Source organism: Prinia subflava, chromosome 2 (assembly GCF_021018805.1).
Source record: "Prinia subflava isolate CZ2003 ecotype Zambia chromosome 2, Cam_Psub_1.2, whole genome shotgun sequence".
Taxonomy (NCBI): Eukaryota; Metazoa; Chordata; class Aves; order Passeriformes; family Cisticolidae; genus Prinia; species Prinia subflava.
The window spans coordinates 88577106-88601531 of record NC_086248.1 but is presented as its reverse complement, the minus strand read 5'-3'; the positions used below and the strand labels follow the sequence as shown (position 1 = coordinate 88601531).

Below are 24426 nucleotides of genomic sequence, written 5' to 3'. Positions count from 1 at the left end.
ATACCATAGTATCTCCTTGAGTCTCCAGCAGGACAGTTTCCATGGTAGGCACTGCTTTCCTTAGCTTTGCAAGCAGAGTGGGACTGAGATACAACAGATTGTTTTTACTTTAGCTAGAAAGCAAAGAAAAGCTGTGAAATTCGGTTTTTTCTTTAGACAATTCTGGGGCGTCTGATATGGAATACATGCACATAGGAGGTTTGCTACAAGTAAATTCTCTCTGCTTCTAGCACTTGAGAGATTGTGAAAGGAGACAATGCCGCTTCCCCCTCTTTGAAGAATATGCGTAATGTAGTAAAAATTGATTCTGTTGTGACCAAGAGACTGCAAGTTGAGAAAAGGAAGCTGTTTGTGTCTGAGGGATGGAGCTTTGAGTCTGCTGGGTGGGAGCTGTGGTTAGCTGTGTGTATCCCCTCTAAGGTGCACATCTCACTGCGCTGACTGAGCCTGTGGGGACCTTTCATTGTGTGTTAGGTTTGTAATGCTCTCACCAAACGCCTGCATGTCTTCTGTTCTAGTATTGATCCTTGTGTGTATCCACACATTTTCCAGGGACAGGTCTGCTGAGAGCAGCTTCCTTTGGTGCTCAGTGCTAATGCTGCCCTGGATCACAGTGCAGCTAGGGGCTGAATGGGGCAGGTGTCATGGGGAAAAGTGGTGTGTGATTAGATGATTTAAACTGTGACATAATGCATGCAAATAAAAGTGGGAATAGAGTTGTTTAAATGACTTCATGTGTGTCTTTTGTACAGTTATAAATTCATTAAAATATTTCAAAATACTAAAATAAATTGCAAATCCCTAGTTCTGTCTTGTAGTTTAGTTTCTCTGACTCTACCACCCAAAAAGCTGGGAGGCTGTTTTTATTCTACAGGTGCATTTGTGGGTAGAGTGATCTTTTTAGTTAAAATTGTGTTTGACCTTCAAAAAACCCTTATATTTTAAATCAGTATATATAATTTTTATCATATGTCAAAACCAGCTTGTCCTAGAGGTTTCAAATGAAAGCCCCAATTCTATGTTAGTAGATTGTTGACGTAATTAGATTTCAGATGGGGAGACCTGTGTTTGGGCGTGTACTCAGTGCTGCATCACTGAAATTGAAGTGTGTCCTGTGGGCTCTTAGGCTGTGGGGCAGAAGGAAGGGGCTGGGGTGGATGTTAGAGGCTGACTGGTTGTTCTCCTATCCTAATGGCTCTGCGTGGAGTATTCCCAGTGACTCCCTCTCCTTTGGGTTTGGTACAGCATGGCTGCACTGCTTTGTTGCAGTGACTCTGGTAGTTTACCAAGTACATGAGAAGTTAATTCACTCCAGTAACCCAGGAGAACACTATTTCTTTTCTTTGTGTTTTGCTCTTTTTTTTCCCCCTTCCTCCCTTGGATTAGCAAATTGAATTATCTTATTGTGTGGCCAGAGGAGTGCCAGAGCAAGTACACAGAACAGGGACAGCAATGTCAAGCCAGGATCAGAGGAAGGCTCATTTTTCCAGTAGCAAAGATACATTTTATCTTCCTTTACTGTCCTGTATGGCTGTCCCCTGCACCACTGCGAGCTACTGTGGTCAGATAGGAGGTGGGTTATGTATTAATCCAAGAAAACAAAAAATTAAATAATAGGTTTGTTCTGTTAGTCTTTGTTTGAGGTCCTTGATATGTAAAATGTCCATGGCCACAGACTAAACATTCAGAACCTATCACTGGAAGAAGAGAAGTTTCTCTAGAAAGTAAATGTGAAAAGAGGGAGGACAAGTTCTGTAAGCATTGTGGCCTTTGTACTAGGATAAGCAGGATCCTTGTTCCAGGCTAGTGTTGGTGTCTTCTCCTTTATAGACATTAGGGATGTACATTTGCAAGTATTTTCATATTTTTTTCGCTCCCATTTACTAGTTTTGAAGTGTGTGGGTTTTGTGAATTGTAGGAAGGTGCTGGTAGGTAGAGGTTTACAGAAATGGTGGGGTTTTTAATTCAAAACAGAGATTAAAACATAGTTTTTCCTTTTTATTCCCTGAATAGAATGTAATAAAATTGTCACATCTGAACCTGGCAAATCAGTCAGCTTTGTTTCTCCTTTTCTTTTTCTGCTTTGAAAAACTATTACTGAAAAAAATGGACTTTTCCTTAGCTGGGTGCTTTTCAGAGCTTCAACATCATTCACTGGTGGGTCTAGTGGGACGTTTCAGATCCAACAACTGCAGCTCTCTTACTATCTAGCTTTTTTGGTTGGTTCTGCTGCTTTTATTGCAAGGTTTGTTATCTTGTAATAGGGTCCTCTGTTTGCTTGTTTCCATTCTTTTGAACTAAAATGTTTTGTATTCTGATCTAGTCAGTGGAACTTAAGAGGGTATTGTCCTTTTCAAATAGCTGAGTCTTCTGCAGTCTGTGTGATGCGTTTTCCAGATCTCATTTTGTACTGAATTCCAAATAAAATTCTGGTTCTGCTCATTTTGTTTCTTTCCAGAAAGAACTGCAATTATTGAGCTTTTGAGAGACATAATAACAGAAGTGATGCCACTCCCTGGCATTTCCAAGATGTTTCTTTGTGCATGGGGTATTTAGTTAGTCTTCAGCTGTGGTATATGAAAAACTTGTAATCAATCCATTAGCAAGTCATTATGGTCTGAAAGTAGTAATAAACTCAGTGCATTAAATCAGATGTACTTGCAACTTTTCCCTCAAAATTACATGCCCAAATAATTTTGTTGATGATCTTTCTATTCATTTGCAAACACTTGGCTATCTAAAGATGCGTTCCATTCTGTGTTCAAAACCAAAGCCTTTTCAATTTTATCTTATTCCTCTTTCGGAAGTGGATTGCATTTCAGAATTAGGAAAAAAATGCAGGAAGTTAGAGTGTTAAACCTTTTCAGTTTTCTCATGAACATAGTTATCTCCTGCTTACATTAATCCTACCTTCTCTCCTCTCGACATTGTGACCTAGCTCATTATTTAGTCCTGTGGAACTGTGTCACAATCACAGGAATCTTGATGTCAGGAATTATTCTACTTCATAATTTAATTTACTAAACAGAAAACATTTAATGGTAATATTGTAGTTTTACTTTTTTGTTTTCCAGTGGCCACATAAATGGACTTTTATTCTGACTTGAACCCTCCATCTTTTCTCCAAGAATAGATATAACCTGATGCCAAGGGAGAGTTGAAAAAGGTGCAAGCAATATTTCTTGCTTTCTGCGGGGGCATTGCTACCCTCCCATCTATTTTCTGCTTCAAACTTTTGAGTTAGGTGTAGTTTCTGTTGAGGATTGTTCCTTCCACTTGGTCTTCATTTCTTCAACTGAGTCTTGAAAAGGCAATTCAGTAAAAATGACCTAATTTTTTATTCATGTTCAGCAATATGTGAAGTTAGCTAAATAATTAAAATCTTGGTTTTCTTCAATTTTTTTATTGCAAAAAGCTGTCCCAGTTTTGTGAGATTAATGATGATAACTCTTCTGGCCATTCATCTCCTCTTTCTTTCAATGGTCATGTTTTCTTTTTATTTTACTTGGTTTCCAGAGTTAGGTAAAATGAGGGTGAAACCCTTCTTGTAGGAACAACTTTTTGAGGTGATTCACTAGTCAAAAAACACAGCTTGAATTTCAGCTTTGACTGTGACCCTGGCTATTACAAACATTTTTTTAATTTTAAGCAGAAATCAGTCAGGAAGCCTCTGAGGAGCCACTGAGAACCCAGAACTTTTTGTTTAGCTTTTGCATTAGCAAAGAATTTTAAAGAATGATGGTGACTTGTTGACATAAGAATTATGGAACCTGTACATTTTTTTCATGTTACAGATAATATTGGCCTGGGTGGTCATTTTGTGTTTGTTCTGTTCTACAGTTCTTGCTGATAAACATAATAAAAGAGCTTTTTCAAAACCTTTTTTTTCTATGTGTTGCTCAGTCATCATGCTCTCATAGTCATTTAAACATCATGCTGATTCTTTTATTGGGCCAGATTGGTGATAATTGGGTAGAGCCTTTATTTTGATTAAGTCATTGTAGACTTGAATCTTCTGCAGCCTTAGTGACATTAATTAGTTCTATGTATGCCATAATTCCTGCCTGTTGGTTTAAATAAATGTTTTTGATTTCAAGTATTAGCATTTTCATCACAATTTTTAGCATATTTTAAATTAGTCAAATCTTAATTAGTCAGCTTTTAAATTCATCTTGTGATCTCTTTTTAGACAAGCTCCAGTCCTATTATATTACAAGGAATCTATGCCTACCTCTTTGTTTGAGTGCTCTTCTGAGAGGTGCAATTGCATGGCCTCTGTCAGCCCTACAGATACATATTACCTGGCATATCAGAAAGAGGAACGAACTCCTCAGGATCTGAAATGAAGATTGGAAGCATATGGGTGTTTTTCATCTGCAAACAGATTCCTGATGGAGAGAATTATCTCCAGTTGTTTTATGAGGAGCTGCAGCAAGGCTTCTGATGAAGGTGCTTATGGTTTTTGGGTTTTTTTCTTCTTGTTCTGTAGATAGTACTGTATGGCTTTGTTCTCTTCAGTTTTTGTCCTAGCTGGAGAACAGTAAGAAAGATAATGTTGCTGGCACAGAACTGGAATTAGTGAAAAGAAATAGTTAGGATATAGTCAGTAGGAGTATTATGAAAAAGAAGAAGTATTTAAAAGAAAAACCCTACCCAAAACCAAAACAAAAGTAGAAAAAAAAGAACACCAAGAATGAACAATGGAAAAATATATTCACACAAAAATACCAGGTTGAACTTAAGCTTAGACTTAGATCGAGTCAATCACTTGAACACTCATATACATCACAAACCTTTTTTTAATTATTTGTTAAGTTTGGCTATAACAATATTTGAAACAAGGTAGCCATTGCAGAAAATGTGTCATTGTTTCCACAACCGTAGTTTGCCACTTTGTGCTAAATCTTTATACCCTGTTTGTTTTGTTGGCTCTTTTTCTCATGCTTATTTTTGGCTTCCTTGAGTGTGGTAAGCTCCTGTCTGCCCCAGGTCTTAGTGCAGTCAGTGCATCTTCAGGTGCTGCAGATGATGCCTGTGTGTGGCAGGATCTGTTTTTTACACAACAATACAAAGCCCAGTATCATGCTGTTGCATTATATTCTTGACCTTGCTGTAGGAAGTTTATTGCTTGTCATTAACAAATATTGTCTTCTTCTGTTTTCCTGGAATAAATATTACTTTCTCTAGTATTTGAAACTTCTAAATAACATGTAATTGTATTCATATTTCATAGTGGATGTTTGTTTTTTTGCTATCCCCTAAACAAACACACCTTGCCTTTCTCCATTTTTGTGGTCTGACTGCTTTAGCACTTTTCATTGGCAGCTTCAGCTGTGAAAGTCAGACGTGCTAGGTGTTGCATTGCTGAAGCTGCAAATAGCAGCAGTCACCTTCCCCCTGAGGGCAGGCTGATACTCCAGGGTCTGCTTTGTATTGAGCTTTTGGAGGATTGTCATTGCAGGCTTGTTTCAAAACGCTGCCTGGTTACTGGCTCTGAGGAGGTCACTGCTTGTAACAGAACTCACAACTAAGTTATGCAGCAATCACCTTTCAATACCTGCACATAGTTGAAGTGTTTTAAAGGTTTATTTTATTCGTCAGGCCTTGAGTTCTGGTTTGTGAAGAAGTGAGAAATTTTTTTCTGCCAGAGTTTCTGATGTTGCTTTTGGTCTCAAATTTTATTTACCTAATTTATGTACTCCACACAAAAACTATTTTCTGTTGGTTTGGTTAATATGGCTGGGTATTTACTGGAATGTTTAACAAGATGAATTCCTTTTGATGTTGTCTGTACAGACTGTAGAATATAGTAAAGTCTTTTGAAATGTGGCAGTAAAAATAAAGGATGAATCATCAAGACATGGCAGTGAAGCAGGAAGTCATGAGTCCATTTATTGTCCAGTTGAGGCAAATGGAACCCTTTAATTTCATTTAAAAGTATGAATATGATCAAACATACTACTATGTCTTAGTATAGCTAATGAAATTAATTCAAACAGCACTGTGGGACAAGACTAATTTTAAGAGATTAAGATCCTTGAGTTCTTGGATTTTGTGAGTCTTTCCTCTGGTACAGTTTAATTCCAAAACCAAGAAAAGCATTATGCCTTTCTATTTTTATCTATTGTGGTTTTTGAGGGACAATGCCATTGACTTAAAAAAATTATTCAATACTCTCCATGTATTGTTTTATTTATATGGTTATTTCCATAGGAATTCTTCTCTTTCTACTCAATATACTTATTCACATTAGGAGTCACTGATCTAAAACAGCTTTAGAAGACCGAGTGCATTAGTGCATCATGAGGTGAGACACTAAAGATTTGATCCATGGGTGGATTATAAAACATGGTTGAGCAAGTGAAAAAAGAATAAAATTACACACTGAAACATTTTACAAAGTATAAAGTTTTAATCTGTCATGGATAAACACGAAAACCTACTTTATATTTAAATAGAACTTATGTTGAAGCACTGGAACAGGTTGTCCAGGGAAGTGGTGGATGTGCCATCCCTGGAGGTGTTCAAGGCCAGGTGGGGCATGAGCAACCTGGTCTAGTGGAACATGCCCATGACAGGGGGATTGATGATCTTTGAGCTCCCTTCCAACCCAAGCCATTCTGTGAATAATAGCCCTTACAGTTCCTATAGATTTGTCTAAATATGAGAAGTCCTGTGGGGCTTTGGGGGATTTGGTGTAATTGCCTTGTGTTCTCGCAGCTGCCTAAGCGGAGCTTGCTGCTGGCTGTCCTGGTTCTTCCCTTTTCTCCCACCCCCACCTGCACAGCCTCACCCGTTTTGCTTTGGTCCTGCAGTGGTTTCCAGCTTTTGGGCACCATTCATTTGTTTCTGGCGGTGGAGAAGAGCACAAGAGCTCCTCTGCTGCGAGTGGAACATTAAAATGCTTAGAGGCACCTGAGGCCGGCAGCCGCCGCTGAGGGAGGAGCTGGTGGCTGGGGCGGGAGGGCTGGGACAGCAGGGAAAGGGGCTGGAGCTGAGGTGGAACTGCAGCTTCTGCACTTCAGTGTTCGTATGGTGAGGCTTAAAACTGCCCCTTTGCCTGTCCACTGAGTCTTCAACACTAGGGCTGAAAGTAAGTGAATACATTGAAGTTCTGGACATGCAAGCAACTTATGACAGTAATCTGTGTATTGGTGTTGTTACTATACATTATTTAGATAGTGTATATTAATTTTGTGTAGTATCTCCTATTCCACGGCAGATGCAGGGATTACAAGTACTTCACTCAAAGCAGGCTACTTGAGATTTGCTGCAATGCAAGAGCTGCTAATAAGGTGCCACACTATAAATTTTACATCCCATACTGCTCCTATATTTACATCTTTAAATTTAATTAGGTTACCTTCCTCATTTCAGCTAGTAAAACTTGAGCACAACCTGCTTCTCTCTCATAAATTCTGGATACACTGGAATTTTACCAAATATTAAAAGCTGTGCAGAATCTGAAAATGTGTTTTCTTTCTAACCAAACCTGCAAAAATACCTGAAAAGCACTTTGAAGTTGAAGATAAAATTTGAATAAAAATCAGTCTTTGGAGCTCTGTTCATAGAAGTTTTTTTAACTACTTAGAATGAATATACAGGTAAGAAAGAATAATTGTTTTGTCATGATTATTCAGTATTCTTTTATTTTTCAGCTTCCTTTCTGTCTGCAAAATATTGCAAGTTGATAGTTACTGGTATACTCTAGAGCAGCTGTTTTCTAACTGTAGAGTTCAACTTCTTTGGATGTATTGGTGGACACAGTTGGACCATTATTAATGAAACATCTCTGTAGTCCATTATGGTGCTTGTGTGTTTATCTTGCAATGCCAAGACAATGCACTAATTTTGTTAAAAATGCTTGTGGATGGCCTGGGTGGGTTGGCCCTTAATCTGTTCGTCTAGGGGACCAGGTACAGGGAACATTTATATTTTTTCTCCCACTCCCTCTAGCCTGCAATAGTACATGGCTTGTACATTCAAGGCTAAAGGAAGAAAAAACACTTTGAAATTCTGGCATCATTGGGAAAGTGCTTTGCCTTTGATTTGAAGTAAAGCAATCCTATTAACATAAAATAGAGAGAAAAACATATGCAGGAGAACAAGTAATGTCTGGTTTCTTGGGGATGTGTCCTGTATCCCAAACTGTACTGAATCTCAATATGCACATGAGCTCACTCTTGTTGTGTGGGGAAAATAACTTGTTCAGTTCCCTACAGTGTTCTGTGGGGAAAACAACTTGTTCTGTTCCCCACAATATTCTGTGGGGAAAATAACTTGAGTGGTAAATGTCCTTCAAAGGCAGTGAGAGGACAAAGGAGCCACGTGAGCACAGGTCGGCCAGCAGGCTCTAAGGAGCTGGGAATTGTCAAACTTGTAGCTCAGTGTTTCTAGTGGGACAGTGGGCTTGTTCTTTTGAACTTGTTCTGCTCAGCTCTCCATCTTCCTCAGACTTTTAGGAGCTTTGTAACTCTGAAATCTCCAGCTCTCTGAAGCTTACTGTTGGGAGGAATGATTGGTGGAAACAAAATGTTTGCTTAAGCCTTATTTCCTCAGGTAACTAAAAATGGTTTTAGTAAGAGTTTTCATTGCTAACTGTGTGGTAGAAGGAGAATCCATCTCTAAAAATCCCTGATGTACAGGAACTTCTACCTGAACATGAGGAAGAACTTCTTCGCTGTCCAGGTACCTCACACTGGAACAGATTGCCTGGAGAGGTTATGGAGTCTCCAGCACTGGAGGTACTCAGGAACTGTCTGGACACAATCCTGTGCTGTGTGCTCCAGGATGACCCTGCCTGAGCAGGGAGGTTCGACCAGATGACGCACTCAAAGTGCTTCTAACCTTACCCGTTCCAAGATTCTCTGAAACACAGAATATAAAGAATACAGGATGCGAGTTGTTCCAGCCTTTAAAAATGGAACTCATAATGATCTGTCTTAATCAACTTCTTATGCTGTTGTCCATGTTTAGTTCCATCTTAAGATATTGTAAAATAATTTTTGGTAAACCAGATTATTTCTTTACTGCAGAAGCATGGTCAGTGTTGCTTAACATAGCTTTTTATGCAGCTGAGCTTAACTGAGTTTGAAGTCTAATCTTTTTGTTGGAGACATAAAATGAGTAACTTGCATAGTAACTGTGGGTAGTTCTTAAAGTAATCAAAATTCAAGCCTTCAAACTTGTTCACTAAAGTAAAAACAAAAAGCATGACTTGATCCCTTTGCATGGATGGGGTTACAGTACCACTTCCTCTTGTTTGGTTTGGTGCCTGGAGAAGTATGTGTAGTTTGGAGTTCTTCCCATTTAGCCTTCCCTTTCACGTCTCTTCCACTTTTTTTGTTTCTTTTTTTGTTTCTTTTTTTTTTTTTTAAGGTGAAAAAAATATTGAACTTACAACAGAAAATCAATATATGGGATTTCCTCCCATAGAATGACTTGAATTCCAGATTTCTGTCCATTGAAAGACACACTTGCATTCACTTAATAGCCTTTAAAAATATTTGTAGTATGATACTAATAAAAGCATTTTCCAGTGGTCTCCAAGTATTCTGAAATTAATCAGATTTTTGTTGTAGCATTCTGCAAAATATGTGCTTATGTTCTGAATCAAATTTAATTCCCCAGTCATCATTAAATCATCTTGTAAATTCCACATGAAAATAGGTTGCTTACTTAGCAGTGAGGACTTCTGATTGTGATTTAGTTGAGGGGTTTTAATCTACTTGGTCCAACAAGTTCTTGCATAAAAATGTTGAGCTCTGTATGCACTCTGTGTGTTAATTCTGAAAGTTTATTTTGATAAGTCACTCATAACTAGTTAATCACGTTTAGTAAAAAAGAGATAGTAGAAGAAATTAAGACCATGCTAGTAGCTATATTCTGTTTGTTGGCTGCACACAGGAAAGGAGTGAGTAGGCACCACAAGTAGATGTGGAATAGCTTCTCTGTGGGGAAGCCATTTACTAGCTACTAATTACAGATGAGTTTAAAATCTTTGCAATAAGTAGAATTGATCATTAAAACCACAGGTGGTATTAGCATTTGTGCAAATATCTTACCCTGCTTTCTGTCTTGCTAAATTTCTAGTACTGTTGTGTTGACAGCTGTTTTCAGATGATCATACATTGAGAAAGTGTTTGTTACATTTGGTACCCTTCAGTTTCATTTCATAGGAAGGAGAGAGATAAGAGGACACAAACATTAAAGAAATGCCATATTCCGAACTGCAAGATTAAATTTCTTTTCGACTGTTTGGCTTCTGATTAAAGAACCAAACAAATAATTAAAATGTAAAGCATTTTAAGCTTTGTTCTACTCAGTTTTTATAGGAATCTTCAGGAAGAGAACCTCCCATCAGAAAAAGATCTAAAAATCAAGTCTAATGTTTTTGTCTGATACTGAAAAACGCTGAAAAAAAAATCTGATCTATTTACACGAGAGATACTGTGCTAATTTTTAAATAATTTTGATTTTAATCTTGTCCTGGTGTTAATTACTTCATAGAGTACCCATATAGCTCAGCATAATTATGGCACAGAATTATTTTTATGTTTTGTGCATACACACTCTACCTCTCTTCAGAGAGTAAAGACTGCCTAGAGCAAGCATGTCTTGCAACTTTAAGGCAAAAGTTTGAGCTCTTGCTTGCTTTGTAAAATAAGTTCATCCAGCTTTTTTCTCCTTTTTATTTTTTTTTAATGTAGGGCTTGTGTTACTGTTCTTGGAACAAACAATTCAGTGTATTTCCAAGAAAAATACATCTGTGGACTTGGCTGTTGAGGGTAATTGTAAAAAGCTCCAAAGCATTCCATAAGGGAGAGGATAGAATGTGTCAAATATTTTGTGTGGAGCATGATAAATGTTTTTCATGTTACAGTGGAGATGCAGCAAGGAATAATAATTGAATACCTTTTTGAAGTTATGTATCTGTGTTGCTATGAATGGATGTGGAGATCAGTTACATTGATACCAAGAATTGTCCTCCATCACTTCCACTTTAATGTTCTGTGTAATCATGCATTGTGTCAAGAAGTAAAATGGAATTGAAAGGAGAAGGGTAGATATTAAAACTACTTCAATACATGCTTCTCTTTGGAAAGTAAACTTATCTTCATACCCACAAAATAAATAATTCCTAGTATGAAGAAAGAAAAAAATTGCATTGCTTGAATGTAATTCAATCTTACTGAGTATCTTGAGTCACAAACTAAACCCCATATATTTCACAATTTTGGGGAGAGTGAAATCACCACCCTTGGGAGGTTAAGAGGTCCAGTTTTATTTGTAAAATGCTGTTTGTTTTTTCAGTAGTGCTCAGGGCTGTGGTCAGTACTTCGCCAATGGAAATAAAACCACCTCATCACACACAGCTTACAGAATCTTGAAATATGCCACGATGGAGGCATTGAGAATAGCAAGTAGAAGAGGAGGACTTGACTGCTTCTTTTAAGATTGCATTCTGCCTGAGTGCAATGCCTGATTTGTATTTCTTTATTTATTTATTTTCCTGTTTGCTTATCTCAGCAATAGTGTAGTGGGATATGGAATAGAGGGAAGGGAGGGATTTCTGTAGCTTTCATCACAGGGAGGTTTTGCTCAAAGATGGTTTGGTTATGATTTCTTTGGCTGGCTTGCCACACTCATTTCTAAAAAGGCTACTTATCAGATGTACTGTTTTATTAGCATACTTGGTATGCTAATCTCTCCAGAGATGATCTCTTTTGACCATGTGAAATAGGGAATTTTTCAAATAATTTCTTTCATGCAATTCCTTAATCTGAATGAGAGTGATGGACAACAAATGAACATTTGATTGTTTGAACATAAATTAAGCTACTCTTGTAAGCAGTTATTAGCCTTTATTTTAGCTGTTTGTTGAAAGCAGCTTTTGAAAAGTGTTGCTGTTGAGTGTATTGATGTTCAGTGTGGGGAGGCTGCAGAGAAGTACATTGACAAGAAATGATTTTTTCTTAATGATTGTAAAGATTAGGAACGCGAAATGAGCTCTTTCTTTAATAAATGCAAAATGTCGTTATTGTCTGGTATTAAGGAATAAAACAGGATCATTCTTTTAAGTCTTAATGGCTTTATCCTTGTGGCCAATAATTGAGTAGGTTTTAATATTTAGATAGGCTAGCTTAAAAGGAAAAATCAAATTTTAAGGTACTTCTCATTACTATAAGAACAATATATGTATAAAAAGGCTGATGATTGCTGTGTAAGACTGTACTCATGTACAATACCAGTCCTAAGCAAAGCTTTCTAATCAGTCTTTTAAGGATTTGCTTGCTTACCAATATTCTCTGTAAAGGCAACCCAGTTTTTTTTTTTGTCAAGTTGGTATAGGAGTTTGTTTCAGTCTGCTGTTCTTAATACAGTTTGATCTCTTAGCTTCTACTAGGGATTGTGTTATGTTGGGTTTTTTTACTCCTTAATAGCGTCACAATTTTTTTTTTTGTTTGGAGGATGGGGGTTGGGGGCTGTGGATAGTGGATTTTTTTTTTTAGCCACTTTACCTGCCAGTCCCCTCTGGACCTCTGTGTCTCTCATCAGATCCAAGGGACTTGTGTACCTTCAGATCCTTTAGGTGGTCTTGACCCTGATCTCCTACAGTGGATGGTTCTTCATTCTCCCAGTCCCTGCCTTTGTCTTGTGTGACTTGGGTGTAGCTGGAGCTTTCACTGGTGAAGAGCAGGGCAAAAAGGTGGTTGAGTGCCTCAGCCTTCTCCATATCCCAGGCAACTAGATCACTCTTTTTCTTCTGGAGAGAGCCCACGTTTTCTCTAGTATTTCTTTTTTCTCGACATATCCAAAGAAACTTTTCTTGTTGCTCTTGGCATCACTGGCCAGATTATTTTATTAGGGCACTAGCTTTCCTCGCCCAATCCATAGCTGTTCATATGATATTTCTGCCAAGCTACTTGTCCTTGCTTCGGTCTTCTGTAGGCTTCTTTTTTGAGCAAGTTTGAGTTTGTCCAGAAACTAGTTTTCATCTATGTGGGCCTCCTGGCAAATCTGGCCAGCTTCCTCTCTGTTGGGATGTATCTCTTCTGAACTGGGAAGATATGATCCTTGAATATTAATGAGCTTTCTAGAACCCCTCTTCTCTTTAGGGCTCTGTCCTAGTCTAAGGAAGAGACTGAAGATCCCTGAAGAGGCCAAAGTCTACTTTCCCGAAGTCCAGGGCAGCAAGCTTTCTATCCACCCTCCTCGCTGCCCTAAGGATCTAAAATTCCTCTGTGGAGTCATGCAGCCATGGCTGTCCTTGAGCTTTGTATTCCCCACCAGCCCCTCCTTGTTGGTGAGAACAAGGTCCACAGCCCCTCTTCGCTGGCTCCTCTAGCACTTGCAGAATGAAATTTTGATCAGTGCATTCCAGGAACTTCCTATGTTGCTCATACCCTGCCATGTTATCCATCCAGCAGACAGATACTGGGGTGGTTGAAGTCCTCCATGCGGACCTGGCTTGTGAGTGTGAGGACACTCCTGTCTGGAGTGTCAAGGGCCTTACCTGCTCGGTCTTACCTGTTAAGTGAAGCAGACACCCACAATAATGACACCTGTCCCTGCCCTCCTTCTAATCCTGATCCATAAGCTCTCAGTCAGCTCCTCATCCATCCCCAGCTGGAGCTCCGTGCTGGGCACTGATATGGAGGCTGATACCCCCTCCTTTCTGCCTTGCCTGTCATTCCTAAAGACTCTGTATCTTTCCATTCCAACACTCCAGTCTCAGAAGCCATCCTACCGTGTCTTTCTGATGCCTTCCTGGCAACTGTAGTTCAAAGGCCTCTTCACCAGCTTGGCAAACCTGTGTGCAAAGATACTCTTCCCCTTCTCTGATAGATAAACCTCAGCAGTGCCCCAGCAGACCGGGTTTTTCAAAGTGAGCCCCATGTCTAAGTAGCCAAACCTCTGTGTGCAGCACAGTCCTGTAGCCATTTATTGATTCTCCAGACTCAACTGGCTCTTTCAAGCCCTTCCCTTTAACTGGGAAGATTGATGTGAGAACTGCCTGTGTTCCAGAGTGCTTTATCACTGCTCTCTAATCCTGGGTACTGCTCCTGGCTGTATCACTGGTACCCACATGAAATAATAGCAGCAGGTAATTGTCACTAGAACAGATCCTTGTGCGTGCTGTGCATGCTGTGACACTCAAATAACTGATAGCCATCAGGTAAGCCTTATGTTTCATACATTCCCTTGCAGTATGTTGATACTGATGTAATAACAAAGGCCATGATCCCAGGATTCATTTTGTTTAGTCATTATTATGTTAAAAACAGAGTAGCATAAGGTCTTTAAGTCACTGTCCCTCAAAATCAAAGCCCCAAAGCAGCTTTGACTGCAGCTGCACTGTTGGCAGGAAAAGAAGTCTATTTCAGTTGTTGCTCTGACAACTATTCCTGTGTGTCACAGTGGTAAAATAGACATGGATCTAATTCTGACCTGGGCCAGAGGGAGAGGATGCTTGTGCTGTCCCAGAGCTGCAGCAGTGTTACAGGACAGATTTTCTTCCTGACAGAGGGAACAGCCTCCTGAGCTGCTTTCTTCTCCTTATTCTATCAGATGCATGGGTTGACCTGTAAGGCAAGAAGAGTATTTGGGTCCCTTCTGTAGAGATCTCAAACTCCTTGAATGCAGGAGGAAATTCTCTCTTCATGCTTATATTCACAGCTGAAAGGCCTGGTTTTTGCTGGTTATTTTTAATTTAAATATGAGGAAGAAATGCGTCTCCCCTCAGAGGCTGCTGGGGAATCTGGGGCCTATCTGTGTTGGGGCCAGCCTGTACTCTCTCGTTGCACCATTGTAAAGCTGAAGTTGTGGCTGTCTGTCTCTTCTTTCCCATCTTCCCCTTCTCCTCTGTCCCTTTTTCCTTTCTCTCACAGACTGCCTGAGAAATACACTGCTGTTCTAGATTTGGTACTCTCTGTAACTCTTGTTGTTCCAGGCTTTTATGGTAGGCAGTACAGGTAATGTGCATATCTACCTGTGTACAACCGTACTAATTGAAGAATTAAGGGGCATGGCTGAGCTTGATGTCCTGATGTTTTATAAAGGCAGTTTCTTGCTTCTTTTATTTTTTATTTCTCATCTGTTAGTTGTATTTAATTCTTTTTTCTTTTTCTTCTTAAGTTGAAAATAACCCTTAGAAAAATCTTTTTAATAATAGTGGATTTAGCAGATGTTCTCTGTCTATAAACAAAAGTTCTGGGGATTTTTCAGATGTAAGATTCAAGGAGATTTACATATTTTTATTTTGCCTTCTTTCCTCCTCCATCTCTCTATAGGGAGAGAAGAACATCAACCATAAGACTGAAAGCATGGAGGGCAAAGAAGGTAAAAGAGAATGTATTGCAGAGTAGTGATTAAGAAGGTTTCTTTGCTCTCAGTATTTCTTTTGTACTGTAAAATTTTGTCGTGGCTACATCTTTTAGTCCACGCTGGAAATGACATCTTCTAGACATGGTGTAAGGCTTCAGTATGATTTTTGAATCTGTTTTTTAAGAAATTGTGGGCAAATTCAGATATTTGAGCTGAGGTGGAACAGGTTAAATACTTCAGAAGCAGAATACTCAAGGGTATCATTCCAAGCCCTGTCAGTTATATCTTAGTAATTTTAGGAGAGAAGCCAAAAGACCAAGAAGGACTGAAACTTCTATGAGATGTTTTGGTTTAGTGACAAGGGCTGTTATCCTAATTGCACTTCTGTCCTCCAATTGAGAAAGAAAGTTAAATTCAATGGATAAGTCCCTTTTCTTTGAATTGAGTTACCTGTTTTCTTCCACTTTCTCTGTTTGTATGCTTGCCATCCAGTTCCACTCTTGTCCAGTAATTTAATAAAGTTTTAACGAACTTTATAACTGATATCAATATTTCTTTATATCATTGAGAATGGCAGCAGTTTCATATTCAGGGTTGTAGCATTTGAAAGTTTCTAGAGGGATGTGTTCAGGTGAATTTTCCAGTTAGTGAAATATTTTAAAATTATAATACTAGCTTGTTCAGTTGCTGAAAATCTTGGAAATTTTGGTCATTTTTCCTAAGTATGTGAGTTCATAGTCTCATTTTGATGAAGAATTTCAATGGTTTTAAGCATAAATTACCTTATTTATGCTTCCGTTGCCTTTTATGTTAACAGCCTTTTAAAGGAATATTTTATTTAACCTTTGTGGCCAACACTTGTGAAGTACACTTGAGTGTACGAAAGGTCCATGAATACTTCAAAACATACTTTTATTGATCATTAGCCTAAGCCATTTAAATTTAGATGGGTATTTATTTATTTAAGGGTTTTGAGGAGCAGCATTACACACTACTGTGGCATGACATATGGCTTCTGTAGATTGAATTCCAGCTCTCAACGGAAGGTTCTTCAGTCCTGCAACTTTCCTATTTTTTTTGGTTTGGGTTTGCTGTTTTTGTTGAATTTTTTCCAGCACAAGATACCCACCCACTTTGTTAACAAAACCCCTTGGTGTACTAGCCCTAGGAACTGGTGAGAAAAGTTTCAGTCAGGAGGATGTTGCCTGTGCAGCCCTCTGATCCTTTCGGGGATGACAGCAATGCGAGCAGTGAAGGCAGCAGAGGATTACGAAAGCACCAAGGATAGTTTCATGAGTTTCATGGCCAAACATTTAGAAGCCAACCTAGAGCATGACTTATCCTCTTGCTTTTATAGTCCCTGTGATGGTAGATGAGCCTTTCACTTACTTTGGAAAAGTGGTCTTAATTTTCTAGCCACCCTTTGTGTGGCTTTAAGCTGACTTTGCTAAAGAATTAGGCATTCAGAGATGTGACACAAGTAAATAAGACCATTGAATACCAGTATATTGTGTGAAACTAGGTACTTTAAAATGAAATGCTGATGGGTTTGGAACTTAAATATTCAAGACTAAGATATTTCAGTGTTAAAAAAAGCTCTCTACAGTTTCCCATTTACATGAAACCCTCTCTACAGCTACTTGTGGAGGTTTTACTGTAAGTGTTAATGAATTTCTCATGTGGTGGTGTTGAGCACAGCAGATGAAGTCAGGACGAAGTTAATAATTCAGGAAAGGTTTTTAGTGATGTGCAGTAAATAAGGCACAGCCTAATCAAATGATGAGGAGAAGAAAAGGAACACTTTTAACACTGATTGATGTTAAGCTCTTTGCTTTAACCTGAGTATGGTAGAGTCCTGATGAAAATATGTGGTGATGTAGTTAAAGGTTGTTTTCTAATGCATGTATGTAAGTAGGTTAATTATGGTCACCCATGGAACAGTTTGTTACTGTGATGTTACACTACCCCACTTCAGAGGTTTTATGGAGCGGACAGTATTACTGTGCTGTTTACCACCTATACCTTCCTAGGTTTAAATCAATTCTCTTTGTAGATTTCGTTTTAATATCAATTATGTGGATACAGTAATCTTCTCAGGGTTGAAGATACCTTCAGTTTGGTATTTTCTTTCTTTGGCATAGATTTCTCCATTTCAGTCAAAGTTAGAACTGCTGGCACTGGTATTTTTTATTACATTGAATAGTCAATAAAGGAGTCATGGGAGGCACTTCTCCAGTGGGTGTTGTTTGCTGACAGCATTTCTTTGTGATTTGGTTACCAAGCTTCAACCCCAGGTCTTCCGTAGTTATTACTGGCTCCATCACTGCTCTCATTTCTGATTTCTCCTTTGTCATGGCTTATTTCTGACATTTACCCTTTTAGAGTCCTGATTCCAGAATCTGTCTAGGTCTGGTTCAAGTGTCTTGTCCTTCTGTGTCCTTGTCCTGTGTCTTCTATCCCTCATGTGTGTTTCAGTGTAGGAAAAAGATGCCTTATTTTTGGTTGTAACTGGCAGTGTAATAGTAAAAGGACATGCTCCACAAATTTACTTAACTACCTCTGTCTTGAGAGAATTTATCTCTCTCCTTGCTGAACGAATATACATGAGGAAGGTCTTCAAAAGCCTCTTGCTTGTGTTTGTCCATTTGGATGGATTTGTACAAGAGCAAGAATACAAGGTACAAAGTGATCCTCACACCTCCTGCCACATTTCAATACCAATTCACATATATGAGGTACAGCTAATATTTTTTAAAGGTAGTGACATAGAATATTCTGCTCTATCCTTGTTTTAGAAATATTTCAGTAATTTCTTCAGAAATTTCCCCACATTTATTAGGCAATTGTATGAGAAGGTAAACTTTATTTTAGCAAACACTTCAGCAGCTGGAAACAGGAGCTTATAAAGGCAAATAATAGGCAACAAAAGGCTTCTGGCTTTGTCAGTTCTGTGTCTCAGCTTGGTGTAGGGCTGTTTTACTGTTATTTTAAAATACTGATAAATAGAATTTGTTGTACAGTAATAGGATAATTGTATACCATTAAAATGACATTATTTTCAGTCTTAATGTGGAGGACTACAGTGCTTAAAAGTTGGAATTTCAGGCATATATTAAGTTTAGTTTCATTTTAAGCATAGATTTTTGTTTCTCTGTAGGATTGTTGTCTCAAAGTTCACTAACTTTAATTGGAGCTGTTTTCAGTTACAGGCAAGTACAAAAATTTAGACTGAAAAATGCTCAAATTCCAGATTATCAAGGATTTTTATCTGGAACAACATGACTGCATCAAATCTAATCTTGGCAGTATCTCTTTAGACATTTGAAATTGGTTACACCCATCTTTTGGCTGCATAATACAGGATCTTAGGTCTTAGGAGTGAAGTATATTTACAGGGATGATGCAGCCAATTTCCTTGTTGCTGCATCATCTGTTTCAAATGACCTATTACCCACATGTTCATTCTGAAACACTGGTTACTGCCTTTTTAAAGTTGTAGTCCTTCACCACAAAATGCTGTTTCTTCTGCAGACAAGGAAATATTTTGTAGCTGCTGTGGATGTCTCAATAACTGACTTGCAGGTATCTGGAATGAAGCTTTGATTGATCAAGTCTTGATGAAATGTTTGCTAGTTTGGTTAAAGACTTCAGCACAATACTGCCATTTTAGGAAACACTAATAAAACCGAATGCTTCATTAAAGCATTTAATTTTTTTTCTCTAGACTAGAAATATTTTTGGTAAATACTTCATTTGAAAAGTGTAGTCTGTACTGGAGTAAGACAGGTCCACCTAGGACAATATCCTGTCATGCATAAAGAAAGACTAGGTAAGGAAGAGAGGTTTTTGTGTAGGACAGTGAAACCTCACTAGAGCATCCTCCCAGCCCTCAAAATGCACAGTGCAGGCACTTCCTGAGCTGGAAGTGGCGTCAGTGCATGTAACAGGATTGATAATAAGCATTCATGAAAGACAGAAACTGCATTTTGAACCCTGTGTAACCTTTGAGTATCCATAACATTTCATTCAACAAGAATTATCATGACCTAAATTTGCACTCTGTAAAGAGCCACTTCTTGTGATGATTTTGCACCTGTCATATAGTAATTTAATTTGGTATCTCCTAGGCAGTGAAGCATCTTTCATCCTTGTATTGTTCAGAACACTACAGCCAGAGTACTTGAGACAGCAGTGTATTCAAAACATTGCAAACTTTCATAAAGTTTTTGGGGTGCAATGTAATTGTCCACATCCTGTCTATATGACTCATAAGTGTGCAGTTCCATATCCAATTTTAAATGCACTTTTTTTGTTCTGATATTAAACAACTGTTGCTACTGCATCCTGTTTTCAGCCAGTTGTGCTATGCAGATTCCAGCGCAGCTCTGATCAAAGGCTTTGGTTTATTCTAAAGAATACTTCAAAATAAAATATGTATCTAGGTTGATGGTTTCTTGGAGTTGAGACAGCAACTGTTTCAGAAGAACAACATTATTAAGTTTGATAGAACTGGTGATGGTCTTTTAACTACAAATGTGCCACCAAGCTGTGTGGCAGTGATTGCTTTGTATAATACTTTTTTAAAAATCATTTCAGATAGCTTAATTTAATCTGTTTGTTGTCAGGCTTTATCATTTGTAGGAAGTTTGGAGTGTTCGGGTTTTTTTCCCTAGTTCTAGTTACTGACCTACTTGTCTGTTTTAAAAATAAAAATAGTTTTCCTCTCTTACATTCAGTCTACCTGTGTAAACTACAGCATAGTTCTTACTAAGAACTTCTTCCAATTTTCAGATTTTTTTCTATATCATCTTGGAGATTCTCATATGAATTTCCAATTAGACCAGGAAGGCCAAATGGTGCAAATGTGATTATGATAAACAGATGGAATATTGTAAAAGATAGTAAAATAGAAACAGAATGAGAAGCTTTGATATTGGATAGGATGCTTGCTGTCAAATATCCAGTTAATTTATTTGTTAAAAGCTGGAATGTAGGCTGGCCATTTGTGATACTTCTTTTCCTCTCTTAAAGTGAACTGAAAAACGTCATGTGATTGACCCAGTTTGTCTTGTCATTTTAAACTAGATTAAATTGAAAATACAAATATTAATTGCCTTCAAAGGTGCTGAATAATCCATTTTAATTAAGAAAACATGTATTTAGTAACTACATTAGTTTAAATTCTATTTCAGCAAGTTCTTGTAGATATAATTTTTAATCTTTTTAGTTTCTAGGAAAAAATATGTTAAGAGATGCTGTATTATTTCTGCTGAGTCAGGTATTAAGTGAACATACGTTTCACTTAAATATATTGTGATACAGCTATGGATAAATAATTCTATTGTAAGTATTACTATAGAATACTATTGCAATGCATATTTACTTTTTATTCAGTAACTCTTTAGCACATTAAGTCACTCTAAATTCTTCCATGTGAATGCATTACTTTTTTTAAACTGGATTGCCAGCTCTGCTGGTACATTTTACCACCTGACAAGGGATGCTTTTGACTAGCTGTTTTGTAAAAATCTGCTTTGTCATGTCACATGCAGTTTTGACTTCAACTTAGTTATCTTTACATGTTTTAGTAATTTGTGGTGTCTCCTGGACTGTAGTTTGTCTGATGGCATAATGCTTGCATTGTCATTTTATGCAGTGTTTCCATGCTAGCCCTCATTTTGAGGACCTCACTGAATTCTTGGTATTATTCAAGAGTATGCTCAAGTCCACTACAGGCTTATGTCTACTCACAGTACATTTGCTAACCTTGCAGAAATTCACTAATTGACATATAAATAGAAGAGAAATGCCAGCTATTTGGTACTGAGAGAAAAGCTGGCTGGTTGCTCTTGGTTTTCTTTAGCTTCTCTTTTAATGAATACAGCATGGATATGAATGAATGAAATAATTGCTTTGGCTTGCATTTTCTTAAAGAGAGATTTGGAATACTCCTAAAGCTTTTTTCAACTGTTAGCCATTGAATTACTCTGAAGAAAAATTTAATCATATTTTTGTCCAGTTTGAAGTAAATCAAATTATGTGAAGAAGTTTTCTGTAAAAGATTTTATCCAGTTTTATGACATTTTTAAATAGCTATGTGTTTTTTCTTCTGTTTTATGGAATACATTGGACCTTTTTTGATAAATAAAGGTAAAGTTTTATAGGAATACTTCTTTTGGATTTAATACTTACAGATAACTTCTAATTTCTTCATTTTACTCTGCTTTGTTTGCAATACTAATTGCTCACTGTTAAATTTCCAAAATACATATTTTATTGTGAAGAACAGTGATTACATGAGAAGCAAAAGTTCCATTAATTTAAAGCTCCTTTGATTTGGTGCTGTACAGAGGACTTGAGCTTAAGATCCGACGAGGTAGTTCTTTTTCACAGGAAAATATAATGACACACGTGCAAGTTCCTTGCTGTATTTTGTGACTGCTTGCTACATTGTTTATTGGTGTGATAGTGAAGCATTATTGTACCAATTATCTTGATAATAAGTGGTCAAATGCTAAAAGCTGTCTGACAACTTGACATACAGCTTTGGCATTAGCGAGCTGCTTGTTCCTTTTGCAGAAGGTTACCAATTAAATCTGCCTGGCTGCGTGAAGCAGAGCCTGAGAGTGTGTAAGTCTGAAGCCTGTGGCTTCCTGTGATTGCTGGATTCAGTACATGCTATTGAGAATGCTGTATTTTCAGAGCCTTTTTATATTCTGCTCACAGTGTTTGCTGAGCAGAAACTGTAGCTAAAAATAACTAAAATGAATTTCTCTGTCTCTCTTTCTTTCTCGCTGCAGGATGACGTAGCTTTGCCAAGGATTTATCAGCTAAGCAGAAAATGAGCTTAACATCCTGGTTTTTGGTGAGCAGTGGAGGCACCCGACATAGGCTGCCACGAGAAATGATTTTTGTTGGAAGAGATGACTGTGAGCTGATGTTACAGGTAATTGGTTCAGCCTTCCATGTGCAGCTGCTCAAATTGTGAACTCAATTCCCCAGCTTCATGCATTCCTTTTGAAAAATAAATTCCCCAGATGTGGGGGGAGCTGTTGTTCCAAAGAATCTTTTGTGTCCTTAGGAAAAAAATCAGTTTAAATGTATTGCTGTCAATCATGCAGTTACTGCTTAAGTGCAGAGAACCATATTTTTTTGTATAAGTCAAATGCAGAATGCAAGGATAGAAAATGAAATAAATTTTGCAATATGACCAGTAAAGTAAATAGACTGTGTTCCATAAAATGTGATAATGTTAGGAGAGCTGGATGCTTTTGAAAGGAGCCTTCTTTTTTTCAGCAGTTTGTAATCTAATTTAGTCACATGATTTGATGTAACTCTGTCCCCATGCCCTGATTCTGTTGTACAAAGGAAAATGAAATTAGTAGAGAAGAGTATTTCTCTATCTCTAAGGAAGTTGAATGACTCAGTTCCAATAGAATTGAAAATATGCAAGTCGAAATAGCTTGATCCTTCAGTAACTTCCTCAGCTTTGAGGATCACTCTGTGGAACTCTTAGATGTGTGTAGCTGTGTGGTTATGTAGCTATATTTCATGCACTTTGCCCTGTCAAAGCTGTAGTCCTCTGAGCTGTCCTTTTCTAATTTTTTTTTCTTTTAATGACTAATGGTAGTATTTGGGGACTTTCTTCTTAAATTTTTGTCTTTTACTGTAGAGCTCTTAAGAAGACTGAACTTCAAAACTAATATTCTCAACCCTTCCTACCATTCAATAAAATATTTTTTTTGGAGTTCTTCTTCCCAAAAGTTGTATATGCAGCCATTATTGGCCAAATTAGAACCTAATTTGCAAATGAAGTGCTTAGAGATGTAATCCTACATTTATTACCCACAATATAGTATCTCTAGTAAACCGTACTTGGCTCTCAGCCTCAGAAGGCATTCAGATATTTTATTGGGGTTGTTAGAAAGCAGTTGAAAATACTCTTAATTTCTCTTTTTGACATCTTGGTAATTTATATGGGAAGTATTTAAAAAAAAACCAAACAAACAACAGGCACACAGATGAAATAACAACAAAAGAAAAGCAACCAAAAAAGCCCCATCCCACTGGTTCCTGCCCAGGAGGTTATAATCCAAAAATGCTTTTTATTTACTCGTAACTTGTTTTAAGGACTGTTGTCTGTAAATAAGGGAGTGTCTCCTTTCTTCTCTGCTATACCATCCATAGTAGATCAGTCCTTAGAGTGAAGCATTTGTTCTTTTGTGTTACAGAACCTCACCTTCAAAGGTAGCTGCCTCTTTGATTAAAACTGTGGATAGATTCGAGTTATTTACAAACGTTATTTGTTGCATATTTACTTCAGGGTTAGTGAAAAAAAAACAAGGGGCCTGGTGATTTTCAAGAATGTTCTTTTTAGCCTGCTGCTATGTTAGGTCTACATGCCAGCATGCCTGTGACACCACACAGTGCTGCGGGGGGAGGAGCCCCCAAAAGAGAAGCTGAGAATGTGTTCTTGTTCTGCATGTGTAGCTCTTTGTGCAAGACCTTCCTGTCCACTCTTGACAACTTGGTTGTTCTCTTGTTGCAAAGCATGTGGACAATGCATGATAAAGCAAGCAGAATTTGATGCTTTTATTCATAATTACTTGACAGAAAACATATTGTAAAGACCTTAATGAAAAGAATTTTGACTCTGTTTCATGCTTAATAGACCTCAGATCTCTACCTGTTAGCACTGTTGTTCTAAGAGGTTTTGTTTGCATCTGGAAATACTGATCTGCCTTTTTTTTTGTAAATATGTTCAAACATAACTTGAAGTCTTCCTGTTTAGCTATATGCTCCATTGCATCAGCCTGCTTGTGGATAAATATTACATTTTCCCCTTCTTTCACCTTTACGGTTAGAAATCTTTTTGAATGTTGATGGAGAAATTATCTCCAAGAAAAAATAATCTACATTATTCACAATACCAAAATTATTTGCAAAGAAGAATGCATTCATTTTCTGTATTCTGAATATTTTCTTAGTAATCTGGATTGAATTGAGGAGTATCTATCTAAAATAACACCAATTACAATTTTTTGAACTGAGGATGGAGTTTTCCCCTTTATGTTTGTATGGCTCTTACTGCAGTTATTC

At 37.7% G+C, this 24426-nt stretch overlaps 1 protein-coding gene across 7 annotated transcripts in view; it reads left to right on the top strand.

Moving 5' to 3' along the window:
• Positions 1-24426, top strand: part of CEP170 (centrosomal protein 170) — a 97309-nt gene that overhangs the window by 2253 nt on the left and 70630 nt on the right. For all 7 annotated transcript variants that reach the window (XM_063390938.1, XM_063390937.1, XM_063390940.1 and 4 more), the window contains exon 2: positions 22128-22273. In XM_063390938.1, the coding sequence (XP_063247008.1) occupies positions 22169-22273 (105 nt within the window). In that variant the 5' untranslated portion in view covers positions 22128-22168. The remainder of the gene's footprint in view (positions 1-22127; positions 22274-24426) is intronic.